At 37.9% G+C, this 12,836-nt stretch overlaps 1 protein-coding gene across 2 annotated transcripts in view; it reads right to left on the reverse strand.

Moving 5' to 3' along the window:
- Window positions 1-511: 511 nt before the first annotated feature.
- SLC25A36 (solute carrier family 25 member 36) overlaps window positions 512-12,836 on the reverse strand; it is a 36,006-nt gene continuing 23,681 nt past the window's right edge. For both annotated transcript variants that reach the window (XM_055816865.1, XM_055816864.1), the window contains 3 exons: window positions 8,561-8,627; window positions 5,692-5,981; window positions 512-4,939 (listed from right to left, as the gene is read on the reverse strand). In XM_055816865.1, the coding sequence (XP_055672840.1) occupies window positions 4,746-4,939; window positions 5,692-5,981; window positions 8,561-8,627 (551 nt within the window). In that variant the 3' untranslated portion in view covers window positions 512-4,745. The remainder of the gene's footprint in view (window positions 4,940-5,691; window positions 5,982-8,560; window positions 8,628-12,836) is intronic.

The following is a 12,836-nucleotide window of genomic DNA, read 5'->3' on the forward strand; positions in this document are numbered from 1 at the left end:
CAGTTCTAGAACACACATTGAGGGGAAAACACACAGCACACAGTCACCAAACACCACCTAGATACACATTTGCAGAATTATTTCTGAGGCATTCTGAGGACAGACTTCAGATCAAATACCTACTTTTAAGAAAAATGATATCTAATGTTTAAGATTCAAGGACTTGGTTTTAACTGTACATGCAGTTACATGTATTACATGCATTACATGTACATGCATTAACTGAATATTTTAAGGAATTACTGCCCTTTGTTTTTTGTCAGCAGTGGTTTGGGCTAGCTAGCATTTTAAATGGACACAAATTTTCTGATCACTAGTTACTGAATCTAAGTTGGCAGGCAGTAACACTTGGTTCTACAGAGATAACAATATTCAAATCCAACTGCATGAACACGTCCAACTGGTTTAAACCATCCATGAACCCCTTCAAAAAACACATTATAGCCACAATACAGATAACTTATTTTCAGTTACTTGAAAATGGAACAAGATAAAATGATTCACTGGGATCTCCTAATGAATTGCTCACTTTTAATCACAACTGTCCAGGCACTGGTATATATCAGTAATAGAAAAATTAAAAGGTTAAAAATAGTGTAGAGTTTAGCACAGAAGGCAACATTTGAATAGAAGCATATCATTTTAATTTGCTTTGAAGTTTAAAGCAATCCAAACAAAAAAGTTACCTATATAAATACAGAGTAAATGCACGTTGTTTACAGCCAACTACATGTAAGAATAATAGCAAACCTCACGCGAGCATTGAAGTATTCTCAAACTGTCATTTGTGAGTGTTTAGCTATGACTCCGAGGGCATAATTACATTCACATATGCAGGGTAGGCAGACTCTCCTGTAGAACTGAACTTACATAATTGAGTCTTAACCAGACAGAAAGTTGGAAAAGAAAAAAAAAAAAAAAAGAGTAATACATTTACCTAGGCACACTTCAGTGTTCAGCTTGTTTTCCAAATTTAAACAGGAAGCAACATTTATAAAGGCTCTCCAATCTTTTGTCTCTGGAAGCATTCTTTTAAAATGCTACAGGTCTGAGGAATGTTACAAAAACAGAATAGCAGAAACTGTCATTAACAAACGTCTCAATTGGAAAGGAATTATATGGAGTGCATTATGTAAACAGGGAACTAGACAGGTGCAATGTCAACAAAAATGCACAGGTTGATGTTTCAGTTACAATTAAAACAACTAAAAAACCTCCATAAATCCCTAGTGTAAACCTACTTTAAAACAACATAGGCTAGTAGATCAGAAGTTCAGACAGAAACAGCAGGTCTATCAGTCACTTTAAAGGCTAGGCTCAGCTCTCTGCCAACACACCACAACTCACCTGTTTTCACACAGCTCTACAGGGACCAGATGCATAAAAGAGGGGCTGAGCAGTGTGACTGCATTGACTAAGTTATTTTATTTTTTTTTAAGGACTTCCAAACTTGGGCCAGCTTGCCATGTCCCCCCAGTACACTGCCACAGACACCCAGGGCCCACCAGTGCCCTGTAACACAGGGAGGCAGCCACCCTGGCAGAGGGGCTCCTTTTCCCTGAAGGATGCATGCTCCACTGCCATCTCTTGACTGGCTCAGGAAACTGTAGTCTCACAGCATTTCCCACGTCTAACTGGTTGCCGAGTCAAAATGAACAGCTTGCAATAACATTTAAGTTTCATCTCGGCAAGGGAAATATGAACAAGCTAATTAATTACTGTGAGCTTTTCAGAGATCCAAGATCTTTGCCTCTAGCACAAAAGTGCGATGCATACACTACATTCAAATATAAATCAAGATGACCATCTAAGTTACGAGAAAGTTTAAAATGCACTCCTTTCAGTTCTGTCATTAAAGATATTACTGAACGTAGCATCTTCTTATTCCCTTTGACTTTTTATAATAAATATCAAGAAAACTATATAAATAATTTAAAGATCTTTGGGAATATTTCAGAGGTAACTTTGTACTGGTAGTTTAAAAATAAAAAAATCCCAAGAAACTTTGGGTTTACATTTTATGTAAAACAAACCAAAAAGAAGATCACCCCTGAAGTTTAAAACATTGCTTAAACACCCATTAAAAAAAATGGAATAAGCTGATTGTCTACTTTTAATTGTTGTCTCCCATATGCAATTTATCCTTGTTAACATTTTCTCTTTATCAACTCCAGGGGGTCTGCTCTCACCCAAAGCACGCACATGGTACCCAGTGAATTAATGGGAGATGAACATGTAACCAAGGGACAACATATGCAATAAACAGAGGAGAGTAACTCTCATGAAGCCTAGGCTAATCCAAGTGTTAATTGTATTCATGAGCTCCAAAGCCAAATATCATCTTTGCCAACTTATATTTTATCTACAACTGAATAATCTGGATGGCCTGAAGAGTAATCCACTTTCTACAGAACAGAAGTTACAGTAAGTAGCTATTCCTGCACTTGGCCGAGTTATCTGAACAATGGCATCACAGCGAGACTTAGGTCAGAGTCATGAATACTCCAGACTTTTCCTAGACAGATCACTAGAAAAAAATCCACTTTAGAACACAGATTTAGGCACTCCCCTTGCTTCTTTAAAAAAACCAAATTCAACTTTGGTCACATCACAGACCACACTCTGTCTTCCAAAAGAGGTAAGATAACATTTTGCAAGGAGAAGGAAGTTAATACAGCTAAGCCTCCACTGCAAGGTCGCTGTGCAGACTGTAGGTGGCTTTTAGAAGGATGAACAGTCAGTACAGAGAAGTACAAAAAAATACTCAGATACTTTGACACTGCATGGAGAACATGATGAGGGTCAAAATAAAGGAAAACAAATGAGAAAAACCCAGACTGATTTGTTCTGTAAGCTTCCAGCTTTTACATACAGCTTACAGAACTACTGCAACAGAGATGCTATAGATCATACTGCATAAAATGTTTTATCCTGCACAGCTTACACAGAAATCAAACCACATGCTTTGTTTAAAATCAAACTGCATGTTTCGAAGGCAGTTTGACTACAGATAACCAGTAAGAGGAAAAAAAAAAGTCATAAGCCATAAGAAGGCCACAAAGTGCATAAGGAGTCGTTCATAAAATAAAGCCATTGCACACAATGCACAGTTTAAGTGTACTGAAGTACCACACTGGAAGAATTGATAGGACAGTTCTGTCCACACCAGTGTAGCAGCATTTATAGGAAGAAAGCTATTGTCTCCAAGTTATAATGATAATTTTCCTCCTAAGGATCCTGGGTACAGACTGAGAAGTACTCAAGGTGCGCATAAAAGATACCTGTTTGGAAAGCTGTAAAAGTTCTTGTAACATTAAGCTTCTGATTTTGACATCCCAGCTGTATGGTTTTAGAAAACCCTGTAAGTTATGACAGAAGAAACTAGCTAAGCCTCACTGCTGAATTCAATGCATTGTTTGGCAGTTGGCCTATAGAACAAAACCAATGCCTGAATATTCAGACAATCTGGAGGACAAGGTTATGCTGTCATTTGCAGTTCAGTACACAGGCTCAAAAGTTGGAAAAAGTGATAAAGCAATTACCAAGGGGAATGCTTACAAGAAAATCTCAGTTACAATTTTCCCCACCATTCTGCAGAGAGGCTGTCTGTACTGAAAAGACCTATCACAACCTCAACTGTTTCCCGCCTTCTGGTCACCTTAGCCATGGTGGTATGTGTTCTTCCCCTGTACTTCTATATAGGTACTGGTAATCCAAGTCAGGATTTGCCAGACCTACGGTAACACAGCTTGTTCTTAGGTAGCATGAAACTATTTGAGTGAATCCTGTTTTCACAAATGGTAGGCTGAACTAGGTGAGATTTCTTATCACATTCAGAATCCTTAAGAGGCTATGAAGTAGCACTGAGCAAATTCTTCCTTAGCTGTGTGAGTGACACAGACTGGCAAGGAGAACTGATGATATAGGAGAATATTTCATTAGGTCTCTCTTATGGAGGGGAAGTTCCAGAAAAGAAAAAGGATGACGCAGCAGAACTCAAAATCCACATATACCAGTATTAAAAGATTGATAACCTGAAGAGTTCAACAATCAGATCCTCTCTCACTAACCTACAACACTGCTTGAACTTTAAAAAAAAACAAAAACACGCACACAAAAAATCCAAAACACACCCCAAGTATCACCTTTTGCAGTGAAGAAATAACTCTGGTTCTGGGTCCCTGCGCCATATTTTCTCTTGAGGTAGCAACACAGAAAACTTTACACGCTGACTACTACCTCAGTCTCTTTATGTATCTTCAGAGTAACTGAATGGAAGTTTCAGGTATGGAAAGGTATGAACATACTGTCTTGCCCATTCTTCCAACAGGTTACTGTGCAGTAAACCAGAACAAAACAGACGCAGTTGAGAGCAATCACCAAGAGATGTGAATAAGGCTGCCCAAGAATATATTTTATGTCCCTGCCCCCTCCCGCACCCATCAGGTCTCTGATGACTGAATGGCCTTGTCTAGATTAACAGATGAAAAGAATGTCACGATTTTGCATTAAGAGATATATAAAGGCATTCCCTAAGGGGCAGTTCCCACTTGTCACATTGCTAAGAGACCATACAATAAGGCAGCAAAATTATTCATAGTTGCCCACAATCAACCTTCCGTTTTGTCCATAGCTGCATGTTCCCGATATAACTTTTCTTTTGCCCACCACATTGGCATTGACATTCAGTGGTCCACTCCAGTCGTTCACTCTTCCACCTTCTTCTAGGAAGCCCTGTCATGCTGCTATCCATCGAGCAAGTAGACTACCACTTCATAGGTTGACATCATGATAGCCGTGTTTGGAATCTGTCTGATCAGATGTGTAGTTAAACCTCGGTAGAGGGATCCATACCCTTCTTCACGCACAAGCAAAGACAGCGTCTGGAAGAAAGATCTGTATTTTGTTCCCTCTTCTCTTAGTCTTGTTCGTACAACCTCTGTGCAAAGAAAACCACATGTGGTTACATTCACCGCTTTTCACTATCTTTCCCAAAAAACAGTTAGTGATTTTACATTAAAAAGCAACCTTTCCCCCTCCCCAAATTCTCAATCTCAGATAAACTCTTCAAAAAACGGAAAAGGGAAACAAACATAGAAACAAACCAAGTATGTGTAAGAGGAAAATAAGTTAAATTTTAGGTAGTATTAAATATCTAACTAAGCAAGGAAAGTTCATTTGCTTAATTAAAATCCCGAAAAGGACTGTTTGGGCTTACATTTTATCTTGGAAGTTGCCACTAATGAAGCACTCAACCCATTAAACAAAATATACACAACTACTTTGCAGGAAAATTAAGTGCAACTGAAAACTAAACTAGACAGCGGGTTTTCCTAGAGGGGGGGAACAAGAACGTGCTGACAAACTATGTGAAATCGCTGAGTATACAGAACTATTCCAAGTCAAAAAGGACCTTCTCCTGAAGTACTGTGGGCCATACCCTGGCAAATCCTTTGGAGAAAAAATAGTAATAAAAAAGAGCCTACGAAGAGGCCATCCTAGAAATCCACTTAAACCCACCTCCATTTCTGAATACTATACTGAAGTTGGCTCGCTGAATCTGACATGAAAAGCTTTAGCCAAAGAAATAGTTCTTTAGCAAGTAAGCCAAAACCTGATACTTCCAGTGTCACTGGAAAGACTCCCTTTATCAATTTGATTCAGGCTCTCAGCTGTATGCGCCCCACTTACCATGGGGATATGCTATTGATGTTGCACAAGTTTTGGAAGTGGCAGCAGCCATCATCATCCCAACAAAGTCTGAAGCTTCTTTTGCTGATTCATCCTCATTGTCCATGGCAGAACCAGTCTTATACTCTAGAATTTTTCTCTTAATACTCTCATAAATAACAAAATGAATAACAGTCTCAGATATGCCTGCGTAGGATGCTGACATTCCTCTGTAAAAGCCTTTAATACCATCTGATCGATAAACTTTTCGGACACATTCAAAAGCACTCATTCGCTTTTCTCCACGATTCCTAAAAAGGAGAGAACAAGACAGACATCAAGCTGGTGCACTTGAGACTGGAAAATAATTAAACAGTTTTGTTTGAGTGACAAGAGGACTTCGGAAACATCTCTCATTGATGCTGAGGGGCTCCAATTCAGACACGTTTAAGAACACACAAAACAAAGTGGAAGTATTGAAGGCCTTCAGCACTAAACACAAGGAAAGCGTTACACTGAATCCAAGCCAAACTTGATACGGTGACTAAAGAATAAGAAGTATCACATAGACAAGTTTAACAGCTCCAGGCTTCAGTCTTACACAATAAAGGCCTAAATGCTTTCAAACAGCCTCCTAAATGAACTGTCAATGTCAGTGACTTGTGGAAAAAACCCAACCATTTTATTCTGCATAATGACAGCGAATTTATCCTAAATTTTGCTTCAAAAACAGCTCCACAGCATGGTAATTACAGCGGCAAAGAGTTCCAACAGCAAGCCTCATGGCACCACGGCTATCAGCAGACAATAGCATATCCAAAGGGAGCATACCAACCAATACAACACAGGCAACCATTCCTTGATTCAACTAAGCCACTGCTGATGTCAAGGAAAATGCTCATTAGACATGACTGTATCAAGCTATATTTGGTACATAAAATCTTACTTACTGCCATTTTTAGCTTGATTACTGAATTGAGTCGTGCATATTGAAATACATAGCATACTGTACACAGCTATGCAAAGCCGTTACAACACTGACTAGACTATGCTTTGCTGCAGCAGCAAGTGCAGGCACTTGAAGCACATGGATTCTGCCAGCAGAGGTCTCCTGAGTAAGCAAGTCAGAGTAAACCAGCAAATAACCTTGTAAGAAGTTACAGTAACTCATACAGATACTGTCAAAGCAAGACAGATAGTGGTAGCAGCTACTATATCAGTAGTGTGAGGCATTGCTTGATGGCAGAATTTAAGTCCTGATGGTTTGAAACTGCAATGTCAGGCAGCAATGGAAAAAAGGTACCAAGTACAACTAAGAGAAAGACCAGGCACATGTTGCTGCACATCAGATCTTGAGTAAGCTAGGTGGCAGACACTGCGGAGATCTGGGGTGCTGGCACCAATTTGCTGACAGGCAAGGGGGAAAAAAAAAAGTCAAAGAACAGCTGGTAGGAAGACCAGCTGGACCTACAGCTGCAGCTCTAGCGGCACCCAGTCCCCATGCATCCCTGTTACACCTAGACAAGTGCAATGACAAATTTCTGTAAGAGTTAGCTCTTCTGATGCAAGAAGGCCAAAGAAATTTCATTTTAGAAACAGAACACATGCCTTCTCCAGCTCTTACTGGGATCAGAGGAACTTTTAGGAACTTCAACAGAAACAAGATCAAGCCATGATAATCCCACAGGCCAAGTGTTTCTATGCCTCTAACAACTACTGAATTAGAAGAGCTGAGAATGCAGTACGTGCTAGACTAGCCCATGTAATTACAGTGTCCTGCACAGTTGGAAGATCCTTAATTAGCTCTCCCACATGAACATGCTTGATAAAATGTACAGACAATGTTTACAAGAAATCTGGAATTTTCCCTAATTTCCTTAAAGCCCTATAGTTTAAGCAATTTAACCGATTAGTCAGTAAAAAACAAGCAGAGACACAAACACCATCAGGTTGCACATAACATCAAAACTCCCTTGGAATTAGCTGTGAAATTATCACCCAACCATATGATGGCATCACAAAAAAACACACACATCCCAGAACTAGTTTTACTGTGAGATTTTAACTAGGGTCATCTTGAAGCTGCCAATATCCCTGCTAAAGAGAAAAAATGCTAATATGCACTTAATATAGAAAGCCCAACAGATCTCCAAATAGGATTATGTGGCTCATCCTAAATACATTTATTAAGGATAGCCACAGAAAGAATTTTATCTTGCATGCTAAGCTTTCAGTAAGGAAGTCTATAAAACAAACAAGATAGTTGCACTGAGACACTCGCACCACATCAGTCGCTCCCTAGAGTTTTACATAATGGTCTTTCTTCCTCCATATTTATATAAAATTCTATTTCATTACAAGTTTTATTATAATAAATTTCTGTAATTGATTCTGTAATAAGTCCAAACAACTTCTATTGACTCTCCTGCATTAGAACAATTCCTCTTTTTTGATCTATGAAAACAGTCTTTTTTTATAGGCTAAAGCTTACTATATGTAAAAAAATGTAAACCAGGATGTTTCAGGCATTTTTCTAAACTTTTGCTAAAATATTACTTCAGGAATGTTTAGCTCAACAGCTATAAACAAAGAATGTATCACTGATTGAAAAGGTAAGCATATGGTTGGTAGAATGTTATTTTAATGAGACTTAACCTTTTAATCCATTCCAGTTTGCTGGCCAGTATACCATAGTGCCTCAAGCAGCCTTAGAACACAGAGATTGAAATAAAGAAAAATGACAGTGTATCTTGTAGACAGAGGAGCACAAAATTTTCAAATTTAAGCTGCTGGATATTTAAAGAATCATTCCATTTTAGGGTGCAGAACAGGTTCAGAACACGTAAGCGAAATCTTATCACAGCAGTGATATTTCCCATTGTTACTATACCTTGCATCGAGCTGTAATCGTGTCTTTACTAGCCAAATGGGATTAGTTGTTGTGATCGCAGTAAAACCTAAAATATTTAAAAAAAGAGTTAGATGTGATAGAATCACAACAGCAACTGCATCTAAGTTCGAATCGCACACAGTAAGGTACAGTGGATGCAAAAACTCGGACTATACTGATTTTTAGACAGTACGCGTTGTAGTCCTACACTGACATTTTATGAATCCATACAGCCAATAAACATTTAGCTTATTTTAAAATTTTATATTAATACTGAGTAAGTTTGATTCTTAGTAAAAGACGTCCCATATAAAATAAGCCCAATTGTGTACATTTCTCTGCCTATCTAATCATACCAACCCTGTTTTGACACCACAGAACAGCAAAGCTAGCTAGACTAATACTAGCCAATTTGGCAAATGTATCAACAAGAATGCATTGCAGATACAGCTATAGCAATTTGAGATGGTATAAAACATTGTGACAATTTAATTAGCTACCTGAAATACAATCCGAGTTTAAAAGCATGCAGACTGAATAAATACTACTTTTGGTGCAGTTAAAAGCCATGTATTACTGTAAGTTAAGAGACCTTTTAACACTTAACTATAAAAGAGCAGTTAAATTTGAGCACTAAAGTTTTATTTAGAAATCAAAGCAGAGATTGTTGGTTGGCCTAGGAATACTTTTACAAGCAGTCAGTGTTTAAATTGTTAAAGTAAATAGTATGACTTCTAACTATCCAGACAGACAGCAACTATTCAGGCTTGCGTAAGGGCTAGAAGTTAAAGCTTTGATTTTCAGTCTGCTAAAGAAAAAGAAAAGGAAGAAAAAGAGAAGAGGAAAGAAATTAAAAACTGAAAAAGAAAAGAAGTAAGAATCAGTCTTACTTCTGCACAACCGCGGAAAGAAAAAGAGCTAAGTGAGAGGCAGCTCTGGGGGGGGTGGGAAAAAAATAAAAGTAAAGTAAAAACATCTAGAGTTGTAATACCACACATGCACCATTAATGAGGTGTCACGTCTGCAGGAGAGAAGAGGAAAAAGGGAAGAGCTGGAACATGGCCAGGCAAGAGATGATAAATTTAGACACTTGCTTTCTAAGTGACATACATCACTTGTATATCACTACAAGGACATGCTGCCCTCCTGCAAGGGAATGGACTGGGGTTGTGGGAAAGCAACAGTTACCTTGTTCAGTGCATATCTGGTGCACAATACTTATACAACAAACAGGCTATTGATAAGCTTGTTTATGAAGGTCATTAACAGCTTACATATATATATATTTAGCAGAACTGCTCGCATACATGTTACTTCTATTCAATCACAATCTAGGTTTACATTGCACACAAATGACTGCAATACTTAAGAGAAATGCCAGGGGATCTTAACTGCTTTAAAGTTTGTTCTACCCTCACCCCCAAATCTTAATTAGGTCATTATGATTTTCAACTACAGTTCTAAAGACAAACTACAAGGTTTAGCAGCTACTAAGATTTAGCTGTATTTCTGTGCCAAAATAGCAAAACCACATTAGAGATTTGTTTAATCTTTTGATTAAATAGATTTTTCAATTGACTCAAACCTCTTAACTAAATAATTTCCTCTGGTATATAAAAGGTTCAGGGTTGGCTTCCCCCCCCTCCTCTGCCCTATGTCTAGGTACACATATAGCCCTACATATGATGTGAGTGAAATCCTAACAAGACAGAACTGTTTTATACCTGCATTTCATGTAGGCAAGTAATTATGCTGAAACTCAAAGCATCAGGGAGCTACTCTGCCAAAACAAGGCACAGAAACTTTTTAAAACATACATCTGCAAAAAAAGGTTCTGTAGTTCAGTGCCCTTCTGATCTGTCACTTAATGCCACAGAACTCCACTGCTTCCAACAGCACTTGATGCTTGGTTGAACTAAACTTGTAAGGAAACATTGTTCTTGCATTTTTTGTCTTTATATTAGAACCAAGAAATCTTTAAATTTTTACTTCAAATCAGAATCTTTCTATATCTATTGTGCAGTGAAGGGCACATCGACTGCAAATGCTTTTAAAGAAGGTGGGAAAGAATTACTGACTTCCTCTACAAACACCCCATTTTCCAGAAAATATTTCTCTCTAAGATACAAAATCAGCTCTTATATGTCTCCTAGTTCTTAGTTAGAAGTGAAGACGACCAAAAAAATCTTTTGCATTCCTATTTAAGTGGCATGCTTTGGAATTTTGGTACAGCTAGACTGTATGTTACAGCATTATCTGCTCAAGCCTTTCTCCTTCCTATTCAACCTCCCAAAAAACAGTCTCTGTAGATCCCAAATCTGGAACAGGAAACACATAAGTGATATCAGAGGCGGTGGTGACTATACTCATCCACTGCTGCAGCCTGATACTTCTAGGCAGGCTGGAAAAGAGTATATTGGAAAGTGCCAGTGAAGGGTAGTTGGCACAGGATGCAGCCTAGCCTGCCCAAACTTGCACTCCCTGGGTTGCTCTAAACATTCTTTAAGCATAACACCCTTAATAGTAGAGTCAGACACTTAGTGACATAACCAACTTTTTTTTAGGGCTGTCATAAGCCCAAACTGCATGACAGTTCATACCAAAGCTTTCAATTTAAAGAGCCTTTGATAATTAAGGTTTCACAATAAAATGACTATGGCTCAATTCTTATAGGTAACGTAGTAAATAGTGGAAGAAGAAAAATGAACTACAAGCTGAGTGATGCTGACACCAAGGAAAGCACTCCAAAACATGAAATATATCATTTGAGATCTTTGATAAGCTTTTATTTTTAAATACAGAAAATTTGTAGCAAAAGTACTTGTTAAAAAATAAGGGGGGGGGGGGCTTTCAACAACTGCTATGAAGCTTAAGTGTTTCCTTTTCCTTTTTTTTTCAGAAGTCTCAGTGAACTTTACAATGCTTTTCAATGTGTTGTAGCCTCAACAAAGATTCCAGATTCATTAGAAGTGTAGGCTAATTTGACAATACCATAAACCCCTGCACCTCACTTTTATTTTTGTCTACGAAATTGTATCCCACTTTCAGACAGAATTGTCTCAATCTACTTTTTCAGCTATACCAGCTACTGACAGGTAAGATCCCAGGTATTCCTATTATGCATCATATTTCAAAGGTTAGAGGGTGGTTTTTTTAATCTACAAGCCAATGTAATTGATAAAGACACATATGAATATGGAATGCTGAATTAAAAATCCAAAGTAGTAGAACAAAAACAAACCAAAGGAGAAAACAGAAAGACAGATAGATTATATACATATTAAAAAGAAAAAGAAAAGAGGTCTTTGAAATAACGTGGCAACAAAGAATATCAGCTGCAGCATTTTAGAGGCAGCTCTGGGACACTGAAAAAACCAAAAGGCCTTGTTTAATCCAGTAGGGACTTTCAATTAGCCAGAGCTAAGTAAGGTAGCAGCTATCAGTGAAAGGCATTTTTCACCTTCCCCTGAACTGCACAGAAAAAAATAACTCTTAAGAGTTAAGGAGAAGTGATGTCTTTGCACAATGCACATCATCTGAGTTTAAGATAATGAAAAGTGAATTCCCCTTATTCTGTTTATTTAATAGATATTACAAACCCAATGTGTGGTTCTTACACTAGAGGCTGCAAGAGACGCTCAGTTCAGTACTCACGAGGTTTAAGTTAGTCCATATTTCTGCAGGAAGTGACCTGCGGATGGGGAGCATGAGATGACACGATCTCACTCTTTTCACGGGAGAAATGTACAGTAATTGCCTAAAATAGACACAGGCTTTTCTGTATCATAACAACAAGCAGTGACCTCATCAGACACACGTGTACAAATCGAATCCCATTGGAAGGATTTGTGAATTAGTTATTGTGAGATCTAACTGTTTTCAGGTAAAAGTTTAGGAAAAAAAGAAAGAAAAATAATCAGAACAGGCCACAGATATCAAAATAGTTGTGTAAAATGCACTGAGTACTGAAATTTCTGCTCATTTGCAGCAGTTCAATTTTACATCTCCAAATACTTACCTATAGATCAAATTTACGAGTGAACCCTCCTCCTTCCCCACTCCCTCCAAAATATCATTCAAAAAAAGCTAGCCTTATCTTAGGAATGAAAAGATAGATGCCTTATGAAATCAAACTTTCTAATATCAGTAATCAATGAACTAAATGTGCATTTCATTTGGTATTAAGTAACTGTACATACTACTAAAGTTACAAAAGCATGGTAACTCTGTAAGTAATAAAGTGGTCCCAATTTTTTTTTAATAGAAGTATCTACAT

The sequence above is a fragment of the Falco peregrinus genome, chromosome 12 (genome assembly GCF_023634155.1).
Source record: "Falco peregrinus isolate bFalPer1 chromosome 12, bFalPer1.pri, whole genome shotgun sequence".
Taxonomy (NCBI): Eukaryota; Metazoa; Chordata; class Aves; order Falconiformes; family Falconidae; genus Falco; species Falco peregrinus.